At 37.3% G+C, this 25703-nt stretch overlaps 1 protein-coding gene across 2 annotated transcripts in view; it reads right to left on the bottom strand.

Moving 5' to 3' along the window:
• The window catches only part of LOC102234488 (formin-like protein 1), a 28119-nt gene extending 2695 nt beyond the window's left edge, over positions 1-25424 (bottom strand). The window contains exons 1-24 of one of the 2 annotated variants that reach the window (XM_023341533.1): positions 24654-25424; positions 18982-19065; positions 18388-18471; positions 17152-17225; positions 16766-16849; positions 16430-16573; positions 14012-14099; positions 13090-13166; positions 12510-12603; positions 10140-10214; positions 9414-9524; positions 9127-9276; positions 8661-8762; positions 6593-6749; positions 6267-6413; positions 5531-5652; positions 2946-3148; positions 2639-2873; positions 2411-2479; positions 2177-2257; positions 1938-2067; positions 1046-1209; positions 849-950; positions 597-692 (exon numbers count right to left, since the gene is read on the bottom strand). In XM_023341533.1, coding sequence (XP_023197301.1) covers positions 597-692; positions 849-950; positions 1046-1209; positions 1938-2067; positions 2177-2257; positions 2411-2479; positions 2639-2873; positions 2946-3148; positions 5531-5652; positions 6267-6413; positions 6593-6749; positions 8661-8762; positions 9127-9276; positions 9414-9524; positions 10140-10214; positions 12510-12603; positions 13090-13166; positions 14012-14099; positions 16430-16573; positions 16766-16849; positions 17152-17225; positions 18388-18471; positions 18982-19065; positions 24654-24851 — 2871 coding nt within the window. In that variant the 5' untranslated portion in view covers positions 24852-25424. The remainder of the gene's footprint in view (positions 1-596; positions 693-848; positions 951-1045; positions 1210-1937; positions 2068-2176; positions 2258-2410; positions 2480-2638; positions 2874-2945; positions 3149-5530; positions 5653-6266; positions 6414-6592; positions 6750-8660; positions 8763-9126; positions 9277-9413; positions 9525-10139; positions 10215-12509; positions 12604-13089; positions 13167-14011; positions 14100-16429; positions 16574-16765; positions 16850-17151; positions 17226-18387; positions 18472-18981; positions 19066-24653) is intronic. The other variant, XM_023341534.1, reaches the window with a different exon arrangement.
• Between the last annotated feature and the right edge of the window lie 279 nt (positions 25425-25703).

Here is a 25703-nt window from a genome sequence, read left to right as displayed (position 1 = left end):
TTCAAAACCATGCACAGTTACAATTAGATCAATCTGTGTGGAAAAAGTATAGATGTCCAATAAACAGTGCAATTGCCCGTCTTAAATTTTGTATGCTTATTATTACATAATTATCTGATTCGGTAGTTAAAATTGATGTGCATATAATGTATTTGAATATTTTTTCAAACAAGTGGTTAGATCCTAAAGCTTCAAATAACTGGACAAAAAAATTCTAAAACTTAAATATTTAAATAAAAAGTCAAGAAACTTGAAGAATCTGCAACAACAACAAAAAAATATTGCTTTTGAATAAATGCCACTGGTGTCGAATACAAACGATTATTTTTTTAAAAGTCAAGCAATTAAGAAGCCTTCTCGAGATATCACAGCATATGAAATGCTGCGGCACGACACGTGAAAAGAGTGCACTGCATAAAAACTTTGTTGTTTGTCTTTGACTTTAATTTCTTGTATCTCATTTCTGTCTTTTGTTGTTGTACAGGGAGTGGAAGTAGTCGAGTCTTTGAAAGTTTCTTCTAATAATTTTGAAACAACAGGACACTTCATTGGCTGCATCTGTGAAAATTATTAGAAAACAGAAGCTGAGCTGTTACCATGTTCCTCGGAGGTTCTGGTTTGGGAGGAGCTGAGTGATCGTCACAGGTTGGACGTTGCTGTTTCTCTGTGCCCTTGCTGTCCTGCTCAGCTTGCTGTCAGAGAACAATAAAAACATTATTCTGACTGAAACCTGTAGATAAATCTCAGTTTAGATGTAAACTGGTTATAAACTCCACAGTACTATCAGATTCATTACTGTTGAACATTAAAACTTGTTTAGAGAGCTTTTTAGCTATGAAATCTCTGACCTTGTACACTTTTATGAACCGGATAAAAACAGAGAAGAACTCAGAGGGCGGAGTCATCGTGGGATCTTCTCCAAAGTACTCCACGACCGACTCATATGTTTCCTGAATGCCAATGACCCCAAAACAAGAGTGAGGAGTAGACACAACAACAACAAAAGCAACATAAATGTAAATGAGTTGAGTTAGCTGATGCTGACCTGGGCAGTCTTTTCTTCGGCAGTCAGAGAGTCAAGAAGCGGAGAGTTGGTGTCCAGAAACGTTTTCAGGACAGGGTTCTCTTCTTCTGCTGAGAACTCGCTCCTGGTCAGCTCCATGCCTCTTTCCAGAGCTCTCAGATTCCTCAGGATGCTGTCAAAGGATACTGCAGTACAGAAAAACAAAGGTTTATAATGAAAGAAGCTGTCGTTAATAAGGAAATGAAGAGATCTCTTTTTGCATCCTCTTTCCAGCACCATTATTTCAGCCACATTACTGCATAACATTATAAATATTAATTTTATTTAATTCAAATTATATCTTTAAAGAACTTTTCTTCATTTGAAAAAGTACATTTCTATGATTTTGTGAACTTGAAGTGAACATTTTTGCCTATTTTGTCACCTTTCTGTAGTACAAAGTACAGATAAACCAATAGGATTTATTTGATAATGAAGTGAAATCTTAGTCTCACAGTGTTCACAGTAATGTAGAGAAAAATAGTCTTTCAGAAAAGTGTGAGCTGCTGAATTGGACCCCCAATGTCGTCTTCCGTGGCGTTTCCTATTAACTTCTCTCTCAAATCGGCCTAATTTGTAACAAAACTGGAACCACAGAGGGGGTCGTTTTTATCCAGTCGTTTCATTAAACAAATTTGCTAGAAAAAAAAACGGTGATGCACAGTGAAAATTTTTGCAGAAGCCTGGCAGTAAACCATTAATCTGATTGCACAGATGTATTGAGCTGTGCAAGAAAAATACTCCATCAATGAAAACTTTGGTCACTTGTGGCGTTTCCCTCTGATTAGCTTTTTTGTTAGACAGGACATGCTCAAATTTTATAAACACATGTGGTGCTGTTTGTAGGTCAGACTTGGGTGATGTTGGAGGTTACCGAGCGCTGCCTTGTCCAGGAAGTGCAGTTCAGTGTAGAAATTCTGCAGATCCGGGTATTTTTCCCGGATGATCCTGACAATGAAGTCCAACAGCGTATGTCTGCGGTCTGTTGATTTAGTGTCCCGTAGCTTAAAGGAGTCAGCAGAGCAGTTAAAGAAAAAATAGAGACTGTGACATCTAAAATTCATAGCTACTTGAGGGTGCAGACTCAAACTTTAATCCAGTTTCGTTTCTCACCAAGTCTAAACTCTGCAGATGGAAGCCGTATGCTGGCCCTCGCCTGCTGCTGTTCATGTAGTTTCCAAACGCCAAAATGATCTATGAATCAGAAACAAGTGGAGCACTGTGTGATACACCTATTACGTTTTTTCTGTTTAGATAAAGTTGGAAGAAATATTTAACCATTGCAATGCGTTCATCTGCAGATGTGTTAGTCAGGAGTTCACAAAACATGTAAATGAAAATATTTACCTCCAAGATTTTCTTCAGCTTTATGGACGATTTGACAGACATTGAGGCTGCAATAATGGCGTCCAGCTGCTGCAAGACGACAATGAAAATTTGATAAAGGTTTCAGGTAAACAAGCAGCCTTACAAAATGATTTCCCTAAAACCAAACAGTAACTTCAACACATACACCCATTTGACATTTCTGTTTTGTCAGTTGGCAGAGACCCATTTCAGGCCATATAAACTCACAGGCTGGATGTTCTGGATGCTTTCTGTGAAGTTGCCCATGAAGGTCAGTGTGCTGATCCTCTGTGAAAGCCTTGGGATCTTGCCAAAGCGCGCCATGAAGCGATCCTCTTCACTGAGCTCGTTCAGCGACCGACCTTCGCTCTCATAGGTTTGGATGAGCTTCATTTCGTACTCTGTGGGGATGAAACGCTCCAGCAGCTCCAGAAAGTCCAGACTCAAAGCTTGCTGGTCGTACCTGTGTGAATAACAGTTCTCTGAATTTACTGGTCGATGCATTCAACTGACAGTTTTAAAGTTCAGCACGTACGTCTCAATGGCGCTGCAGATGTCTGAAGTAGCCACACATTTCTTGCGCAGTGTGATGGCCAGGTTTTTGGCCCTGTTGGGCTCCATTAGAGACACTCTACTGGGAGTCTTCCCGGCCATTTTCTTCTTCAGGTTGCCCAGATCTACCGGAGGGGCCTGAGCTTTGGTCTTAAACTGTTCCTCGAAAGCCTCCATGTCCATCTCCTGAAACAGAAACAGCAGCAGAAACATTGGAGTTTAAAGAAAAGGCTGAAGGTTTTCTCTTTTTAAATGAATTTACAGTTAATATCCTGTAATTAGAGTTAGAGTAGAAACTTTTAAGACCTAAATCCAGAGATTTTCATCCATTTTTCCTTTTAAAAGGTTCTAACTTAAATACCCAATATTTCTTTTAGAGAAATTTCTACTTAAAATCTCAGTATGTTCACTTAAAGTACAGTTTTAGTGCAAAAGCAGAAACTGCACAAGTGTGTTGCTAATATCCACCAATTTAATCAAGTTAGAGGTTTGATGGTGTGAGAATATCAGGTATAAAACCCTGAATAAAAATAATTTTTGGTTTTAGGTAAACTATAAAATAATGTGTTACATGAACGAAATGCTTTTTTTTAAAACAGAAGCAGTAGCTGCAAAATATTACAGTATATTGCATATTACTGTTATTAACACTTGTAGCCCTGTGGTAAACTGAGGTTACTGTAATGACGTATGTTGAGGTTAATAGAAATCTTACATAGTTCAAGACAAGACCCAAATATATTAAAAGTGAACGTTTAATTACTAAAGCATAACATTGGTGATAACTATGGATTTCATATTCTTGTCTCTGGAAGAAATACAGTAGTATTTTCCTTTACTTTAATATTTCAATAATTTAAAGGGTAAAGGTGGCTATTAAGTAATTTGCTTACTTAGTAATTAAAACTGTATTATTTGTAAATCAACTAAGAGCATTATTTTATGTAAATATTGCCATTGAAAGAAGTGTTAGTATGATGTAAGATGCACTGTGTATTTTATTTGGCTTTGCCATTTGATTGGTCACTGAGACAGTCCGTCCGGTGCGTGACTCGTGATTGGTTGAGAGAAGAGGGGACGGGAGGAAGAAGGACAGGAGAACCATGATGGTAGAGAACGGGGTGAGACGAGCGGACAAGAAGTGAAGAAAACACACTCAAGGGAGAGAAAAACTGGACAAAAGTACGGAAGAGGACGAAATTCAGGAGACGTTAGAAGAGCTTGGTCGCCGCGAGAGAGACGGAACCAGAGGAGATAGACGCAAGTAGTCCTGACGAGTTTTGAGCTAAGCTAGGTGAGCTAGCCGCTTCACCACCACTTGTTCAGCTGCGTTCACCGGAAGTCGAGGAGAGGACGAGTGAATTGCAACGTTCTCAATGTTTTGCAAGTGAATTGCAACGTTCTCAATGTTTTGCAAGTGAATTGCAACGCTCTCAATGTTTTGCAAGTGAATTGCAACGTTCTCAATGTTTTGCAAGTGAATTGCAACGTTCTCAATGTTTTGCAAGTGAATTTCGACTCATTGTTTTTCTAACAGGCCTGCAACGTTTTCACACTTTCCTGTAGGTCGTGAGTAACAAACTGACTGGGTTATATTTTGTTTAGAACTGTATATTGATATAATTGGACATTTCTTGTTCTGTCCTGGTGCTGTGGAAAAACAAAAAGGGTGGCCGTTAATATTTTATTTATCCTGCCTTATGTAAAGAGGTTTATGTTTGTTTAGATCCTATTGAAGGGTCTTTCAACTACAAAGCTACGGTGGTGACTAAATAATAAGTTTTCTGTCATTTTAGTTTAATAAAGTTAGGCTGAATCATTTTGCCTAAAATTTCGACATTCCTCTGGGTCGTATTTGTCGTAAGGTAGGTCATTGGTGCCGCACACCGATTGGGGTACTGGACTGATGTCGAACCCAAGCACCCTCCATTTTAGTTTTCTCGAATAGAATGGAAAAGGGTGCTACACACTGTTTATGGAATATACTTGTGCTTATTTTTAAGCAAAAAATTAATATGCATTTAGAAGTACTTTTTAAGTACATTTTTAAACTTTCTGCCCTTTACAGTGCAAATATCTGCATTCTGCATGAATAGTAAATGTTCAGCTGGCTGCTTATCAGACATGCTGCTCTTATTATTCTAAGATTTATTTGTGGTGCAGCTCTAGTTTGAAGCTCATGACTGTTTTTCACAACTAAAATATTTCCAGCCAAATTTGTAGTTTTTTATGAGTTTATGATGATGGAAGACTTTTATAGCTTAGAAACCTCCTGCTAGATATAGACCCAAGCCTAGCCAAAGTTTCAGAAGTGTTCACCAATTAAAAAAAAAAAAAAAAAATCAATCTCAAAGGAGTCCTGATTTTTGTGTCTGAAGTACAGCAATAATGTCCGTGGGTCAATTTGACCCGCAACATAACAGGAGGGTTAAATGAAGAAGAATAAAAGCATTATGTTCAGATTATATTCAAATTCAGATCTGTTTTTAGACAAAAAAAAAAAAAAAAAGATTTATCTTCCTTTCACTGAGAAAAACCTCAATTAAATAAATCACAAACAGATCAAACCTGCAAGACATGTTGGTCGTCCAGCTCGCTGAAGATTGTTCCCTCCACCTGGTCTAATTTCAGAGCATCCCAGTTGAACAGCGGCATGCGGTATTTGGTTTGAATGGGCTTCTTCTGTTTGTCTGTGAGAGAAATAAAGAAAATGTTTAGATGATCAGTTTTTAAACCAGTTGTTCTCCTTAGAGAGGGTTTTAATAACAGGGAAAAAAACTTATCAAACTTGAGCAATGTGTCCACTGGGACTCCATGACTTCTCAGTGGTGCACAACCTCTGTGCTGCATACTTTCTACTTTCTCAGGACATTTTAAAGTAACTAAGACTTCAAAAGCATCCAGGGTAACAAATCTTGCCATTTTGTAGACCTTTGAAATATACTGAGACATTCAGGTTTTCTACAGACTTTTCAAAATTCTGTGTTTTTCCATAGTCTCATGTTCAGAATTCTCAGTCTTTTTTTAAAGTAAACCTAAAACCTTCAATCTTTATTTTTATTACTTTTGCAAAGGTCAGACTTTATGTGAAATGTGAAATCTGGAAAATCCAGATTGTAAAATGAAGTTTGGGTCATTTAGATGGGCACGTAAAAACAAAATCTGGACACAGATTTTCCAAACTTGTGTTTTCTATTTCCGCACTTTTCCAGTCCTGGAACATAGATCAAACACAATTTTCCAGACGGCACAGAACCCCAGTCCACAAGACCAAAACAGTTTAAAGTTGTGATGGTGAACTCACCTGAGCCCCCTCCTGTCTGCTGCGCCACAGCGCCTGCAGGAGGCGGTGGTGGGGGAGGAGGAGGCGGAGGAGGTTGAAACTTCGGTGGTGCTGTGGTTGGAGATTGTGGGGAGGTGGAAGTACTGTCTATTTGATCACTGACAGTGTCTGCAAGGATCAGTCACATGATGTATAAACCTCCAAAGTCTGCACACGTTGCACATTAATGAGCCTTTAAATAAAATCTTGACGTGCTGCATAAACCGTAACAACTTCAGGAAGGAGACTTCTCAGAATATTAAAGAACAAATGCAGCTGATTAGTTAAAACTACGCTTCTGTGCTGACCTCTTCGTGACTCCCGCTGGACCACCTGAAGGACCAGCTCACCAGAGGGGGTGTGGTCCATTCGAAGGAGGCCCTGCTCCACCAGAGCCTGAACCCTCAGCTCCAGCTCCTTCAGCTCTCCAGAGGATTCATGTCCGTCTCCTGCTTGATCTGGCTGCTGATCCAAAATGGGTAGCATTAAATGAGGTGCAGAGTAAAACTTTCTGAGTCTGCACACATAAACATGCCAAATAAATGCACTGATTCATATTAATTCATCTGCAGGTGTCCTATAGCTGCCTACTTGAATTCCTTTGTTGAATGTCAGCTGCTGATTGGCTCCCCTGCAACTTCGGGCTGTAGTCATAAAACAGAAGATCTTACTAAACTGCAGGCAAATCTTTCTGTTAAATTTAAAAAAATATATTTATTTTCTGGTGAGGGATAACTTGGGACACCCTCACATCTCTTGCCACTTAAAATTACTAAAATCACACACACACACACACACACACACACAAACTGTAGACAAGAACATGAAGGGGAAGAAAAACAGCTCTGTGGGCATTAATAGATGGAGTAGGTAACAATGTGGGGGTTTTAGTAGACAATATTTTTTGAAATTACTTTATATTTGAATGTCTAAGAAAAGCATTTTATTGGGAACAGTCATGTTCATGGCCAGCAACAGGACATCTCTGCAGCAGTTAATTAAAACTTCCCAGCACATCAAAAATCCTGCTGAGGTGAGAAGACCTCTGGCAGATGTTAAAGTTATTTTTGGCTTTTTAACAACAAGACGTGGACAAAAGATATAACAATACTTATTATCATAATTTTAATTATTGTAGCAGTAAATATCACAAAATACAGTGAAACTTTCCAGTCCATGTCGTCCATCCCTACTGCTAACTTCTGAAAACACGCTAAAAGAGACACAAATTAAGCAATTTCTGTCTCATCTAATAAAGCCAAAGCAGTCTCCACTTTTAATCTCTAATCCAGTTTAGATTCAGAAATACACATAAAAACAAGCCACATACGTGAAGGCGTAAACAATCACTTTTGTAATCCTCAGAACATACATTAGTTACAAAGGTAGTACGTAGCGAACTGACCCGCAGTCACAATAGTAGGAACAATCAGTGACGCATTGTTCTGTGCTCTAGCCTGCACCTGGCAAACAGCTGTGTTATCCTATTGATTGTTTACAGTTACTTTCGGCTAAATATTGAGGAGTGAGGACTATAATTATTCACACCCCACTTCTGTTAGAGTTATAACCAACAAGGAGTTGGGAGCAAAATGAAAGTGCCACCTAATGCAATTAAATGAGCAGAATAGTCTGCTATATAGTCACTATATAGCAGACTATTCTGTAGTATAGTGATGGTGATTAATGAGAGAATAGTCTGCCAAGACTATTCTCTTATGTTATTCTGTTATGTATTTCTGTTATAAGTACATAACAGAAAATGTATTTATTTTGTTCAACAGCTTGAAAAAGTTTATTTCATCCTCCATAATAACCAAAATAAATATAAATGACTCACATTACACCGGTCTTAGTAGCTCAGACTATGTGAGTATTTTGGCAGCACAGCAGGCGGGTTATGTTCCCCTTGTTGTAGCTAATGTGTGTGACTGCAACCCCTCATTTTTCCTGTTTTAACAGTTTTAACATTTCCTCACCACTCCTGATCTAATGGCTGTTGATATTACCATTCTGAATTACTGCTTCTATAATGTTCTTCTTTTCCATCTTTATTGTGGGAATTTATTGTGGGAATTGTGGGAGGTGGCAGCAAATCTCCCAGCAATCCTAGGTGTGTGTTTGCCTATTTGTGTTTCCATTCGTTAGAATCTCAACTCTTTAAAAAGAGCTGCGATGAAGCCTTTAAAACTCTGATCTGTTATTTTCTGTTCAGGCAGCTTTTAAAACAATTCAAGTTGTTTCATTCTGGTTTCTCCTGCTTTGAACACTGTTACTGTGTAAAATGTTCCAAATGCAAAAGGATGATGGCATCTTTCAGATGTTTTCTGTTACAGCACACTAGGTGTTTCTGAGCATGCATCAGCTGTACGGTACCTTTAAGGGGTCCACCTCTTTGCAGGTCTGAATGAGCTTCTTCTCCAGCTCGGAGACTTTCTGCATCGCCCCCATCTCAGTTTCCTGAAGCTTGGAGCTCAGCTGAAACATGAAAAGGTAAAGTTTTAGTGTTTGAGATAAAGTTAGATATTTCTGCTTCCAAAGCAAAATCTATACCAATTAACTGTAGCTGAATGTAAACGGATTGGAATGTTTAATTACCTGAGAAATTCTCCTAATGATTTTTTTTTTGTTATAGCTTTACACAGATTTTAATGTTAGTTCTGCTATAAAGTCATTTTACTGCAGCTAAAATACTTTAAAGAAAACCTTTTCCAAAACTGACATTGTCCCTGAAAAGTTACAGAATCTAAATAGCTGTATTAATAGTATAAAAAGAGATGGAATACACCTGAATGTTCCCTATAGTGTGTGTGAAGTGTCCCTTAAAGAGGAGTTGATTCACCTCTGTGTGGAGCTCCTGCAGCTGCTCTATGTGATCTAGCAGAGTGGTCTTGGTCTCTGCATCCTCCAGCAAAGCTGCCACATCAAACACGTTATCCAAATAGGCTTGGATCTGGACCAGCAGCCTGTCGCTCTCTGTAAACTTCAACTGCTGCAATGGAAAGATATAAGCATTACCTTCAAGTTTAATTTGAGCTAATGAGACATAGATCTGAGGTGTTCGGTGTGTCTGCTCCAATATTTAAAAGTTGTTTTTATCATGTTCAGAGGGTGGAAGACCAAACTTGCCTCCAAGTAGTAATCCAGGCCATGTTGGCTAAATTCGTACTGTAGGTAGACCCTGAAGTTCAGGTTCTCCACTGAGTGGACCACAATGTTGATGAACTGCATACAGGCCACCTAGTGGAGAGATTAAGTAAAGATTGTTTCAACATTTTCTTTCAGATACTTCTCCAGAATCAGATTTGGAATATTTTCACGTTTTTAGGTTATTTTGCTAAGCAAGTCTCAGTGTTGTGGATAACTGAATGTGTTGGAGAACTTTGATCCTAACCTTGATGTTTTTACACATTTCAATTTACAGCGAAGTGCATCTCTCCTGTCACTAACCACTGTTTTAATCAAAAGTAAATAAAAGTTTTAAAAGAAGTGCAGATCTAACCTAATTAGTAATGAAAAAAGGCTGTAAAACCACGGATATTTTGGACTAATTTTGGCTTCTTTATGCATAAAGTAGTTCTGATCTGTTTAGAAGAGCTTGGTGATTGATGTACAGTATGTGACACACATGGTGGTAGAGTTTGGGCAGCTGCACTTGCTTGTTTAATTTATCAATATAACTTATCAATTTCAATGCTTCAGATTTGATGTTTATTTCCCCCCAAAAAAGTTTAAAATCTTTGAAGCTTGAATTTCTTCCAAGTACTTATTTGTTGCATATGCGTATGACCTGCCATATTTCTCAAAATATGGCAGGTCATACTTTGAAAAATCTCTGTTTGATTCGAGGTTTACCATAAAGTCAATGTTGCTTTCTTCTTTCCGAAAATACTCCATTAGCTTCTCGAAGCGCCGTTTCTCTGCACACACCTGAGAGAGAGAGAAAAAAGGGAAATATTAACAAACATGTTCTTATTTTATATGCTGCTCATGGTACAGTTTTTAGCAGCAGTGAACACATGGGGGCAGTATGCCTAATTCTAAGTGGACTTTTTCCTCTGAATGCAGATAATGCTTTGATAATGCTGTCATGTGTTTCTTGGCAAACACACAATCTACTTGAGAACACTGCTAAGAAAGGAAGATTACCGATTTCCCACTTGTGTAGAATCAACAACCATTTCCAGCTCCAGAAAAGATCAAACAAAAGAACAGTCAAGAGTAAAAAAAACATGCTTGAGTATGTGGTTACATTTAAATGTTTTCTTTTTTGTCAACACTTCATCAGTCCCCCCTTCTGCTATACAACTGACTAAACTTCCACCAGCTCCTTTTTGCAAACTCATGTCCACTAAATAATGCAGGAGCCCAAACAAAGCTGCACCTCTGCTGCCGAGCGACACATAAACCGCCTCCTGGCCCGCCGCCCACTTGCGTCTACGGTAGAAGCACAGGATCTCTCATCATCTCTCTTATGACTCACACCCATGTCGGTGCTGCTGTGCCACTAAAATTAAGAAAAACTATTGTCTTCCTCATCTCTTCCCGACGGCAAACAGCATTGTCGATTACTGCTAACTAACATGGTTTGCAGAAAGGAAAGCAGCATTTGCAATGAGTTCAGAACATTTAAGTGTGATTGCTTCCTTGTTTTGTGCACCTTAAGTCTTAAGTTTATTTCGAGAGTTAGGATCTCAGACTGAAAGCAGTCAACTGCATTCCTTTCTCATGGCTCAGAGGATGAAACATGCTGCAAAGCAGGTTTGTAACATCCTGTAGTAAAAATAAATGCTGCTAGTTCAGGTTTACCCTCCTGTCTCTTTGTCTGAATGGTTGCAGCGGCTCTCAGTGACTGCTGTAGCTACTGAAAAGAAAAGCAAAGGTCAGAGGTTCTGTGAGTGTTTGGCCTTTTAACACTCCTTCAGACAGTTTTGTTGGATGGGGCAACACTTGGATGGAGGTGCTGGTGTGAGCTCTGATGATAAATAGATCAGAATTTTTTTAAATGCTGTATGACTTAGAGCAGATTAGTAGAAGTGAAAAAAGCATGAATTTTCTGTTTGAGCTGCTCTGAAAAGTGAAAACAATTGCTTCCTTTTTTTTCTGACTTCAGAAAATAGTCCAGAAAAGTTAGAGATGGTATTTCTGGACTTTGTTTAATACAAAGGAGTTATGGCCTTTTTGTTCACCATTTGATAATGGCGCTTCATAATAAGTTGTCTTGTTATGGTCAACACAATCAAGACCACTGTTTTTGATATTTTGTCAACTACTGACACTCCATAATCAGGGTAAGATTTGAAAGATCGGCACTAGATTTTCAACGTGTCTAAAGGAAAACTTGGTGGAAGGAAAAAACTCAAAAGGAAAAAAAATCATAAGCAACAGAGATAAGTAGAGTTTGAGAAGATTGAGGAAAGTTTATTCAAGGCTATGGGGAAGATTTACGTGTGAACTGCAGCTAAAATTAGAGCATCAAGAGCAAAGATGGAAGGCAGCAGAGCCAACGATGCAGAAAAGATTTGAAAACTGGGCTTTCTCAGCACCTCAGCAGAACAACAGACTCTGCTCCTTCCTACGTTGCAGTGATGCAGTTTTTCATGCAAAACATCGACTGAGCATTTTCAGTTCAGTTACAGTACATTACGTGAGCCTGCTTTTCAGTAGGTTTATATTAATGTATTAAAACTTATTTTATATTGGTTATATTCAGATTATTTGAGAAAACAGAATGTTTATTAGTTCTATGCCATAATCAAAGTTAACAAAATAACTGAAATATGTCAAACTTTTTGTACTAAATCTAGTTAATAGAACAGTTTCACTTTTGCAACTGAATTCTTATCATTTTCTCTTTTTTGTATTTTTTATATCAAACTTAATATGGATAGACCTTCTTCAACAATACTGAAACAATAAGCTCCTTTTCTAAAAATTCAGAACTTAATAGATTTTCATTCCCTATTTTGCTTCTGTCGTGCTGATGCAGACTTTAAATATATCTTACTTCTTATGATTGAAGCAGAATTTATTTCTTATTTATTTCTAAATTACTTATTTTTTCTTTAGCTGAACAAAGTGGGAAGGACAAAGGAACTTTAGATTGGGAGTAAAAACTAAAATCTAAACCTCGGACAATTTCCATCAAATCAAGCATTTCCACAGGACAGGAACCTGCTCTGTACAGAGTCTGAATGTTGATTACATGGGTGCCTGTTATCTGACCTCTTTGAAGTTGTCAAAGGCGGACAGGATGATGTCATGGCCTCCTCTCACCAAACATACAGCTGCCAACAGCTCCAGCACCAGGGCTTTGGTCCTGAGAAGAGTAAAAATTTATTTACCAAAATAAATACAGCACTTTTTAGACAAAAGTTTCAATTTAGCATTAAGGCTAATTTCAGTTTAAGATGAGAATTTGCAATTTTATAAGCATTTTCAATTATATTTGCTGAAAAGCCATAATACAAAATGTAAGATGCAGATACTACCTAAAGCACTCCACACTGAATCACTGGAATCGCTGATAGTTTTATACAGAAATTTGAATTCTTGCCTTGCCGTGGATTTTATTCAGGTTCAGAAGCAATTCTGAGGTAATGATGGAACTGGAAATATGGAACGTGATTAAGTCTAATATTAAGCTCATAAGAGAAAATATTGAGCTGCTATTTTAAAGAGAATTTAACAGCTGATATTTACTAAAAACGCCATAAATAAAAATGTATTGATTGTTAAAGAGTGACTGTAAATGTTAGGTTTTGTGTAATTAACAGCTATTATGAAGGCATAATCCTGGTTTCACCTGGGGTTCCTGTCGTTGAGGCTGAGCGTGATCTCGTTGACACAGCTTGGGTGCTCCATCACCTGGTTGAACCCTGACTGAAAACATAAAAAAATTATTGTAATATTGCACATTTTAGAAATCGAGGTCAGCAAAACTTACTGAAATCTCATCTCTTTTTTGTATGTTGTATAAATAGTGACCAGGGTTTCAAATAGACTGCCAATAAAATTCAGAAAGAGTTGATACATTAATTTTAACAAGGCATCAGAACAATACCAATTGTTTTTAAACTTTAAATATCTTATCCTACACATCTATCCAACTCAGCATCTCAAACAGTCTGAAAGAACATGAAATTCTCCTGAAATGTCCCACTGCAGGCCAGAAGAACTATAATAAGCCCAGAGTTTATTTAGCTACATAAAGCTGGATACTTCTACATATTCTCTGTACTATTTCAGTTGCAAATGATTCATATTTCTGCTCGTATTTAAAACATTTTTCTGACATCTATCAAATTTTCATGTTTGTTTAAAAAAAGACAAAATCGTGAGTCTTAGCAAAGTTTTCTCTCACTTTACCAAAAGCGCCCAATACATTACCTAAACTAAGCCAATAATCTGTTAAACTGCAAAAGATAAAAAAAGGAGATCCGACAGTAACGACACTTTTTAAAAGGTCATGTTTGCATTGAATGTTTTTTTTTTTGTTTGTTTTCGATACAAATGCAATCTAAACATAGTAGTTATAACTTTTAAAAAACACAAAGGCTTTAAAGTCACCACCTTCATTTCAATTCAAAGTTAGAACTATTATTTCAATATACATATTCATTAAAGCATCCCAAAGTATTTTTCTTGCAATAACGCATTAACAGTGATAATTATTCACACAAGGAAAAAAAAGTTATTTCCTTGTGCGAGTGGAAGTATTTATATACCTGGTAGTTCATGATGGCACGTAGACACATGATGCAGAGATGAATGTCGTCCTTCTGAGTCACGATACGTGACGGCCTCTGAGCTCTCCTGTTGGAAAACAATTAATCCATCAGGCAGAAGTGGAACATGCTGCACCAACATACATTCACACGCACACACACGTATAGATTTTAAAAATAATATAATGTTTTAAATACATTTTTATACATGAAATAATGTCAGGAATTTGTGAAAAACACTCTTTTGCTTGCATCAAACAACAGAAGACAAACCTAAGTCATTATTATTTAATAGCTTCTAGCAGATTTCATGCAACTGTCCTTATAAAAACCACTGATTTACAACTAAACGCTGAAACAGTCAATTTATTATATTTCCAATATAAGTTTGAACTTTTTATAATCTTTTATAGAACACTGGGAAGTTAACGTGAGTCCACACTTTCCTTATGAGTCTTTCCGGTTGAGACATTTTGTACATTTCAACATCTTTTGTTCAAAGGGATTCCAGACAACACCTTCATACTCGCCATGAAAAGAATGAAGTGACCTCAGATCAGTAAAAGATAAGACAGTTCAGGAAATGCGTGACTCTAGAGTTGAGTTTATCCATGTACCCGAGGTCAAGTCAGCTTGGAAACTGCAGCAGTCTCAGTAACTTCACAGAAACTGGTTCTCAATTTATCATTAAAGTTTATATTATTGCATCTCAGCAAAAATCTTAAAATGATCAACAGAAAATTCAACTGAGATCATCTATTTTTAGTCCACACTTAACTTTTGGTGCATTTTTTCAGTTAAATAAAACATTTATAAAATTTAGGTGACATATGTTTCATTTTAAAAGTCAGGACAATCTTGTAATCCCTTCATTTTATGTTAGATTCAAAATTACTTCTCCCATCAAAGAATCAACAGCTCAGTTATTTCTAGTGTTGGAGTACTTTAAAAATGCTAGATCAGATTTGGTCAAGCCAAGAATAACCAAAGAAAACTAGAAATTGGGATCAGCTAGGAAAACTCTGACTTGAATGCAGCTGCCAGCCATGGAAACCTTCCTCTATGAACCTCATTAACCACACACAGTTCTTGATGTAATCTGGAGGACACAACGTTTTGAAGGTCTGCAGCTACTGACTTGCAGAATGTTGGTGACCTCTGTGCACTATGCACCGCTCTATTCATTTACAAAAAATTACTACCTCATGGCTAGGTTGCCTCTGCTTTATTGCGCAGCTATCATCTGTTTCCTGTGGAAAGTAGTTAGTAAAGTTATTGACTGAACGTCTTGCACAAGTGGCATTTTATCACAAAACCATGCTGGTATTTGCTGATCTCTTGAGATAATACAAGAGCACAAGAGCTGGATTTCATACAACTGTGGCCATGGAAGCAATTGAAACACCTGAATTCAATCATTTGTAGAAATGAGCTTGTGAATGTATGAGCAGCCAAGTAAATCTGTGATAAGCTGTTCCTTTCCTGGGACGAAGCTGCTCCTCGCGCTGCTGTTGCTATTGACTTTATGTTCTCTTATTCTAGAATGCTGTCCTGGTCTGGTATTTCTTTGACTTTCATTCCCCAGCGGGATCAGCAAATGACAACTCCTAATAACTCTGGTTTTGGAACAATCACTTGTTGCAGTCAGGTGTGTTTCTTTAGATCATACAGTACAGACCAAAAGTTTGGACACACCTTTCTAATTCAATGGGTTTTCTTTATTTTCATGACTGTTTATAAGGCAAGAAATACCGCTTATTAACCTGACAGGACACACCTATGAAGTGAAAACCATTTCAGGTGACGACCTCTTGAAGCTTATCAAGAAAATGCAGAGTGTGTGCAAAGCAGTAATCATAGCAAAAGGTTGCTACTTTGAAGAAACTAGAATATAAGGGCTATTTTCAGTTGTTTTACACTTTTTTCTTTAGTGCATATTTCCACATGTGTTAGTCATAGTTTTGATGCCTTCAGTGGGAATCTACAATGTCAATAGTCATGAAAATAAAGGAAACTCATTGAATTAAAAGGTGTGTCCAAACTTTTGGTCTGTACTGTATATCTTTGAGAATTGTAAATAAATGATTACCTAAATTTTAATGTAACCCAGTCATTTATTCAATTAGACTGCAAGCCAATCTAAATCGCAATATAATCATTATATTGTCTTGTAATAAATTAGACTCAGCTTTATCTTGCAAAATTTTTTGAAGTTACATTTGTTGACAATTAGAGCTAAAATAAACTTAATTTAAGTGGTTTGCATATTACATGTTTACATGATCATCAAATTCTCCTGAACTTGATGATCTTTTTCTTTCTAATTTCTCTATAATTCTATGAGATTGTATTCATCACATGTCATTTCTTTGATATCCTGAATAAACCTTATCAACAATACTCAGAAATGCATCATACTTGATTGTAAACCCTTTAGTAAGCTTCGTGCCGTGGTTGGTTGGGGATTCATTTGGATTTCTGCCCAGGTCTTCCACTGACTTGTCTGCCGCCTTCCCTTTATCTGAGGGCAGTGCCCCGTTTTCAGACGTCTCTGTGTCTGACCTGTAAATCACAGCCATAAAGAAAAGCCATGTTTGCACTCATTTAGATGAATATTTACAATGTTCTTGGTTTAAGCCATTCCAACAAAAGAGACTGTAAAAGCAAGATTAACATATTTCATATAATTTGTGTGACGTCTGTTTCTGGGTTTTAAAAAAAACATTATTTAGGATATTTCTAAACCATACTTACGTAACAGCACTTTGAGCGGCAGAGAGATACTTCACCAACACGTTCAAACCCTGATTCTCCTCATTTAGGAATTCCTGAGCCCAACTGTAGGAACAAAACACAGACAAATTTTATAATGTTAATTAATCCATACATGAATTATTTCTTTTCTTCCTCTACACACAGCATCAGTAAATTGTTTTTTTTTTAAATTAAAGGAAAATGGCTTCTCAAATTTCTCACCACTGGTGTTTAAACACTGGTGAGAAAATGTTTAAACTTTAAAACAATCGGATGTAAAGCAGAATATTTGTGGCTTTTCTACCCCCTCCCAATTCTGTAAAGCTATCCCAATGTCTTTTCTCTACCTAGCGATGTAAACTATGTAACACTTCAGTGAGACTTACCCTATGTGATTGGTCCTCAGGGAAATCTCCAGCTCTCTGAGGACCTGAGTCAGTTCTTGAACACGTCTCTTAAACTGACAAAACACATTTAAAGTACATAAGAGGCCATTGCCATATTTATTCAGAAAATATCACATTTGAATAAAAGTACTGAGCTAAATATCCCTCACAGGTTAACTGTTTGTTATACCTCTGAGAAAAACAAAATGTTTTAGAAGTTAAATGTTAGCTTTTTATTTTATACATCCATCCATCCATTTTCTTACACCTTTGTCTCTAGTGGGGTCAGGGGGCTGGGGGTGCTGGTGCCTATCTCCAGCTAACGTTCCGGGCGAGAGGCGGGGTTCACCCTGGACATGTTGCTAGTCTGTCACAGGGCAACACAGAGACAGACAGGACAAACAATCATTCACACACACACTCACACCTAGGGAGAATTTTAGAAAGACCAATTAACCCGACAGTCATGTTTTTGGACTGTGGGAAGAAGCCGGAGTACCCGGGGAGAACCCACTCATTCACAGGGAGAACATGCAAACTCCATGCAGAAAGACCCCGGGCCGAGAATCAAACCCAGGCAACAATGCTACCAACTATGCCACTGTGCAGCCCACTGTGTTATTTTATACAGTTTTTATTTTTTAATAAAATCATTTTCGGGTACTTTCATTGTACTACGTGTCAGTTTTATTAGTTATTATTTAAATTAGTAAATGCTGCCCTCTAAAAGAAAAGAAAATGTATAAATTGAAGACCTAAGTATTTAGTGGTCTGTAGACAAGTGAGTATATAAATAAGATAATTTTGTTTTTCAAAACTTAAATTGAACAAGGCAGCAAGCAGATTCTGACATAAAGGAAACAAAAACGAGCATAATTTAAAAAATGTCATCTACGTCTAATGTAGTTTTGACATGCCAAGTTACTCAACATCTTTTCCAGTGTATAGGTAAAACTAGAATATATATATATATATATATATATATATATATATATATATATATATATATATATATATATATATATATATATATATATATATATATATATAAACTAAGAAAACTAAATGTGGATTTAGCAGGTACTCTGCATCAAGATTATTCTCAAAGGGGAATACTTTAAACCAAGAATGAAGATTTGTTTTAAGTCTGGCTTTAGTTGTACAGCTTCCTTAAATCAATCTCAATCATGCATTAGGAACCAGTCTTCACACTGGGATGTTGAAAGTAGGTCGTACCTTCCAACCGACTCCTCCATGATCCAAACAACTTTTCAGCTTCTCCAAATAAGCAGATGGGGGATTCTTGACTTGAAACCGCTCCTGAAGATGCAGAGAAACACAGAGAGGCCTGTAATTATACTTAACTGAGGTCAGGGTGCAGTGATATTGAGTGCGAACAGAAACCAGCAATTTGATTGCACATCTCTGGTGCAAATGCAAGAAATAATTAGACTGTGGTGAAGCGGTTATCTTCATAGTTCAGCGACATCTGCAACACTCATGGTTGCTAATTACATGAAGCACAGTCATATTCAATAAATTTGAATATGTCCCAATGTGGGTCATTTGTCAGGTTAAAAATAACAACCTATGATATGATGTGATATTCTAATTTTAAGTGTCATTCAATAACTGTAGGCAGAGAATCATCATAACAGAAATAGTTTCAAATGTCCATCTGTTTGTAATTAATCTATATGAAGATTAAATGGACTTTTCAATAATATTCTAAATGTATTGAATGGATCTTCTCTCTGAAATGTGTTAAAGCCACAAAGATCCACCCAAACAGAAGCAGAGTGAGCTGCTTCATGATTAAGCTAAACATACCTGATCACAAATCAGGTCCCACTTCTTCTCATTGTCGTACTGGGAGAGGATCTGCACTTTGTCTGGAGGAAGATTCATCGTGTCCTGAAAGCAAAAAACACAAGTGCAATGGTTAAACTGTCCAATTTGTCTCCAGGAACACAACTGATGACAGGACTTAGATTAAAAGTAGCTGTAAAAGTTACAGTCATGCTGAAAGTAATATTTTTTCACATCAAATTACAAAATTGGTATGCTTTGTATTTTTAGGTGGTTATCTGTTGTGTTTTGCTTAATTTTTTAAGTTAGGATAATTTCTTTGAATGTAAGGAAAAACAATGTTGAGGCTTCAAAGATAATAAAATTAATCAGGTTTAAGGAAATCTTATTTTAAAATTAGACTAAACAATTATATGTAAGCTTAAAATAAACTGAATATCCACACCGCACAGATTTGGGCATTTGAAAATAAGTTAAATAATTTCTACTATTTTTATAATTCTATTTTTTATTATTTATTCCATGCATCACCGTTTTAATACATTTTTGATATATTAATTGGATACTTCAACATTTATGGAGTAAATTCAGTTTAAAAAGTTTGGATTTGTTTTGGAATTACATGAATTTGCCTAATGTTGGTTGTAGCTTCACTGTTTTTTTAAAAAAGTATTTTTATACAAAATGAAAATAATGTATTAACCAGCCCTTCAACAAAACGTGACAAACTCTAGACTTTCAAAAAGAAAGTTATCAGACAGAACTGCACCTGACATTCTGGAGGAAGAACAGCAATTGAATATAATGTTTTTTCACACAATAAGTTTACAAATGCAAAAGTATTATCTGATTAGTTGCATTATAATCTTGCATGAAAATACTTGCTCTTGAAGTTTTTTTAATAATTCAAAGCGCCTCTTTTGTCTAGTTCTGCAGTCAGATGTCTTTGTTGTTCTGTGATGACCTCATTTGTTATCAGCTGTGTGTTGCCACAACACGACGATGACGACAGTGTTGGCCATCTTACACACAGTATCAAGCATCAGATTACAAACTTTTGGCCCAGTTTGTAAAGGATCTAGGAGATAAGTTTAATTGAAAATGCACAGATTCATCTAGGAGCATTACTGAAGGCCTGAAGGATTAACTTTTAACATCTAGCAGCTGAGAGGCGAACTCACAGTTTAACCAAATCATTTAAATCTGGTTAAACACGAGCAGAGCCGTCAGAAACACGTGGCAAGCAAAGGAAAACACGTGTTTCTGTGAAAAACAAGGACAGGAGATCAATGATGAAAGGGATCAGATAAATGAAGCCTCATGAATGAAGCTGAAGGATCAATAAATGCTGGTTACAAGCAGATGTTCCTGAGAAGCTATTTAAAATAGAAAATCTGGAGTAGACCACACTGCTGCTTCAGTAGTTAATGCTTAAAGCTATATAATAGATGATGACGTAGTCCTTTGTAGTAGCATACATACCCCTTGAACTTTTTCACAATTATCACAAAGTATTGCAAAATTGTAATTGCAAAATACTATAAAAAATTAGAGCTGGCAGCGCACTGCCTTGCAGTAAGAAGGTCCTGGGTTTGAATTTCAGCCTGGGGTCTTTCTGCATGGAGCTCGCATGTTCTCCTTGTGCATGTGAGGATTCTCTGGGTACTCTGACTCCCTCCCACAGCCTAAAAGATGAATTGTAGATACACTTGTCTCTTTACATTGTCTTACATGGTGTGAGTGTGTCTGTGCAAGGTTGTTTGATATTTCTTACTCTGTGGCAAATTGACTCCACCCTGAATGGAGATAAGTTAATTTTTTGGAGAAGTGCTGTAGCTTTTGTGCGGAGGAGGATTCATGCAGCAGCAGTATACTGGGCAAACCCTCAATGTTTACAGAGCGGCAGACACCAATGTATAAATTACAATAAAAAATAAACTTTGTTGAACAAGTAGGAATATTTTCCCCACTTAAATACAAGTCAGATTCCAGACATGCTTACAGTTCATTATGTCTGCTTTACAAAGTGTTTTCAATCCACTTTTTACTGCTTTGTTCCCCAACATATAGACTACTCACAATTTAACTGAAGATATGACTTTTATAGAAACAAACTACTGTTGCAAAAACCATGTTTGAGTATGATAAAATGTGATAAAACTAAAAGAAAAGCTTCACGCATCTTAAATCACTACAGAAAGAAAATCAAGTTGTCTTTTGCAGGTCACTATGAACCTACAAAAAGGTTCATAGTGACCTGCTATGGTCAATATGGCCATAGCATAGTGGTCATAGATTAATGCTACACTTTAACTTGTAACATTATTGTGCAATGCTACACATTAAAGTAGCATGAAAAGATGCTGAAAGCACATTTTGAAATACTTATGGCTGCGTGGCTGGTGAATTAGAACAAAACGCAATTTGATTGTTGTAGTTTTGCAAACTTTCACATAATTTTTCTTTTACGAAGAACATAGAGGAAAGACCTTTGAATCAGGAACTAAATGTCACCTGCCTTCCTCCTTTTATCTTCATGTTACACTTTACCCACCACTGTATTCCCTGTTAATGTTTTGCATAAAACCTATAAACATATTCACCGAGAAGAAAAGGTGCTCAACTCTGAAGCCTCTAAATTAACTCTGTCTCCATCTTTGTTGTGTGCAGTTTATTTTCTACTTGCAGCAGAACCCAGACCAAACCTCACAACTAGAAAAACAAATAAATACTGCACACAAAGAAATTGACTGCTTCATTTGGTAAGCAAAATATGCAAATGTATATATGTGGATATTGCCCGTGACATGGAAGCAGGATTGAAATAACAAAATTTAAGACCAAGGACAGAAATCTAAACATATTTAGGAGTTTTAAGACCTAAATTTGAGATGGTCAAATGTAAGACTTTTAGGAATTTTAAATCTCCTACAAAAACTGTTTTTCACCAAGAAGAGTCAGAAATTGAACACATTTTCAATGTGGAAATATTCTCATTTTTGTAAGGTAAAGAGGGAAAAAGGAGAGAAGGGCTAATGTCCAGGGTGTACCCAGCCTCTGGCCTCATGACTGACTGCTGGAGTTAAGCACCAGCCCCTTGCAATCTTCCAGCGGGTATGGACAATGGATGACAAATGGACAGACGAAAAGATTTCAAATAACTCCTAGATGTATAAAAGAGAAGTTTCCTACTCTTCTTATTTCCACCCTCCCATACTCATTAGACCTAGAAAACACTGAAATCAAACTCTACACTTGCCCAGTTTTCCAGACTGTCAAAACCCAGTCAGGCAAAAGTTTTTATCTTTTAGCCTCAATAGATACCCAATACTGGATACCAAAAAATTAAACCAGGTTTTACCTTCAGTTTTTTTTTGACCAGTTACTGCATGTGAAACTTGAAGGAAGGTGTCGTCAAACCCATAAACGTGAATTGATTTTCAGTCCATCTGATCTTTTGCTGCTTTTCCATTTCTACCCATCATAATTCTTTCTGTAGGAATAAAACTATTTTTTGTTTGGACTCTAAGAAAATGGGTCACTTGAAAAGTTTCTTATGCATTTTGAACATAAACACACTTGGAGATCTCCAAACTTTGAGTGACAAGGAAAACAAATAGAACATCTGCAGAGGATATATTACTTATAGTCCTGTTATACAGAAAGCTGGTTTAGATAACATTCACTGATTCATCTTTTTTGAAGAAAGAAGTTAATATTAAGGTGCTGGTTGGCAGATCAGCTGACAGCCTGTAAGCTTAAAGAATATACGTGTCACGTCAACATCAGCACCAGCTTCTGAGATAAGAATGACAAGGGGAAGAGGAATGTGGATAATAACCGAGCGAGTTGTCTGGCTGCATTCTGAACCTAGCTTCTTTGGAACTCAGATCTGCGTGTTCCTTTTGTATTGTTTTTTATTTTACCATCACTATAGTAAGTATACGTAGGCATGAGTCCAGCCTGTTTATTGCTCCAAGACTTGGTAATGACGAACAGCAGTTCCGTAATAGAGAACACTGTCAATCAATGTTTGCCATCTAAGAATAAGACATTATAACCTTTGACAAAACTGTGTCAGAATAATGTGAGCATTGCATTTCCGGATCAACAAGCAAAAGCCAAACAATTCTGGAAAAGTGGGTCAACAAATGGACTTTATTGGCTGTGAAAAGCTTTTCCAGCTATGGCTGTGGGGAATAAAATGTAATTTCCCAAAGACCTTGAAAGAGTGTCAGTGATTCCCACTCTTCCCTGTAAAGAAAAGGTCTGCAACTCCAGTCCTTGTCAGCTGGTGCTCTACAACTGAGATGGACCAGCGATCTGTCCAGGGCGTATCTCGCCTCTTGCCCAATAACTGCTGGAGATAGGCACCAGCTTCCCTTGCGACCCCACAAGGATAAACATGTTCAGATAATGGATGGATGGAAAACCTGACTGCATACTGAGGAGGTAATTCAGACATTCAGTGTGTTGGATAAGGGACGCATCTAAAAGTTGTGGGTCACCGGTCCTTGAGGCCAGAATGTCTTCTATAGTGTACCAACACCGACGCCGACCTCGCAGGTTGATCAAACAAATGCTGCGAGGTGCATGGAGATCCGGGCAAATTAACAAGAACAATCTTTCAACCCCTTTATCTTTGTTATAGCTGAAGTTATAAAACAGCAACTGTTCAACTTCCAAACTACAAACCCAGACTATCTGCGGCACGTAACAATCTACAATTGTTTGGTCATGATGCATACAGATTGATTATGCCAAAATACTCCAATCTTATGTGCTATTAAGGACATTTGTTGAAAAGTCAGCCTGAGCAAAATATCTAAACATGACTACAATAAAACCTTGAGTCAAAATAAAATATATTGACCTAAAATGTTAAGTGGTGCAGAACTGTTGAGTGTATTTTATTTTGACAAGGTCAAGACTCGTGAGCTTCTGTTTAGTGATAATAAGCAACAGCTGGTAGTTTCCATTAGCAGAAACCCATGGAGTGTTTGGCAGCACTTATTGACTGACCAATACTCAATGAATTTTGGTCTAATCTAAGGAGGGGAATTGCAGATTAACTTTTTCAGTTCAAACAACTACAAGTAAGCAGAGATTATTCACACGTATCACTACTTTGCTAAGGTATCAAAAAGTTCTAAACTGTCGTTAGATTAAAGTAAATTAATTGGGATGTTTAGGAAAAGCCCAGGAACCACCCATGCTCAAAGTTGACTGGAAATTGCTGGAAGCCCAGAGTTACTGTCCACAGGAAAGGGAGTTCTAGATCAACATGGATTAATGGGCTAATCAGACACTTTCCAATTGTCGTGCATGTTGGTGGTAAAATCCTGATGAGGGGATTGGTAACTGATTTAGAGGTGATTTCAACAACTTATTCTGGATTTAATCCTTATAAATTAAATATTTAGAGCTGTTTGAAAGCTGTGGAAGTAAAATAACCAAAGTTTTATTACCACAGAGTGCACTTATATTTATCAACCAACAACACAGACCAGCAGTGAGGTTAAAGTTGCAATCAGTCCAGAACAAATGTGCTCTTATGTATCTTTCCTTGGTTGCATTGTGTAACTGGCACAATGATAAGATTGTTCTGATATCCACATTGCAAACATAGTCCACATATTTTGTTTCCTTCCACTGTTGACATGCTACACAAAGTAATGCTCCTCAGGACTCACCAGTGCAGCATTGAAGCGTTCCTCCAGCTCGTTCTCACTCGGCATCGGAAGCTTCAGTCCTGCCGTTTGCTTCTGGGGCCCAGCACACTCTGGGCTGGTTATTCTGGTCTCCTTAAGATCCCTTCCCTGGGAAATATCAGCACTTCCAGCTGCATTTCCCATGATTGTGATCATTACATTCAAATACAACTCATACATAAAACCCTAACAACAAAAGTTGCACAACTCACAACTAAGGCTCAGTTTGTTTCCAAGTTCTGTATGACTGAGCTCCCATCCTCTCCACAAACAGGTAGTACTAACTCTTCCTGAAGCTGCTTTCATTGCCCTTTATTCTTTAAACAGAGGGATGAAATTCAGCCTAGCTTCTGAATGAGAGCGATACCTCGCAGAGATCCCAAAGCATTATGAAACCCTAGAAAGAGGGAATGGGATATCATGACAGTGACAGAGTGACAGCTGAGCAAGTGAAAGAAAAACTGTGAATTAGAAGGTAGAGTCCAAACTTCCTGTAGCTTCTAAGATGAGCCTGAAGTTAGGAAAATTTCAGTCCAAGAAATTTGAAAAGTAAACTTGGAGAAATGCTTTTAAAGCTGCTGCAGTGGTTGCAGGTAAACATCATCAGCTCTCCAAACAGGTAATGTGCACGTCTCATCCATCTGTTCCCGAATGCTAGAAATCTTTTGATTTTTCAGAGCCACATCCACAGAAAAAAAGTGAAAAACAGAGAGCTTGGGAAAGATCCAGCAGGCAGTTGCTCATTCTATCCCATGCAGGGACAGATGGACAGAAACTGAAGGTAGCAGTGACTTTAACTAAGAGCACAGAGCACCCTGGGTCCTAATGCCTTCACGTTAAGGCCACACCTGATGTTTAAAACATGCCAAGTAAAACAGGAGGAGCAGGAACAAGGAAATTGATATTTATTATGGCTTACATTTTAAATAGACATTTTAAATCATTTTCTGCTCATTGTGCCTCTCTGTGTTATTAAAGGGGATATGAGAAGAAAAAAGCCACAATGTAGATTAGGGTTCCTCAAATGCAGCC

The sequence above is a fragment of the Xiphophorus maculatus genome, chromosome 10, assembly GCF_002775205.1.
Source record: "Xiphophorus maculatus strain JP 163 A chromosome 10, X_maculatus-5.0-male, whole genome shotgun sequence".
Taxonomy (NCBI): Eukaryota; Metazoa; Chordata; class Actinopteri; order Cyprinodontiformes; family Poeciliidae; genus Xiphophorus; species Xiphophorus maculatus.
Note: the sequence above shows the minus strand (reverse complement) of the source record. Positions and strands in the feature narration are given on the sequence as shown.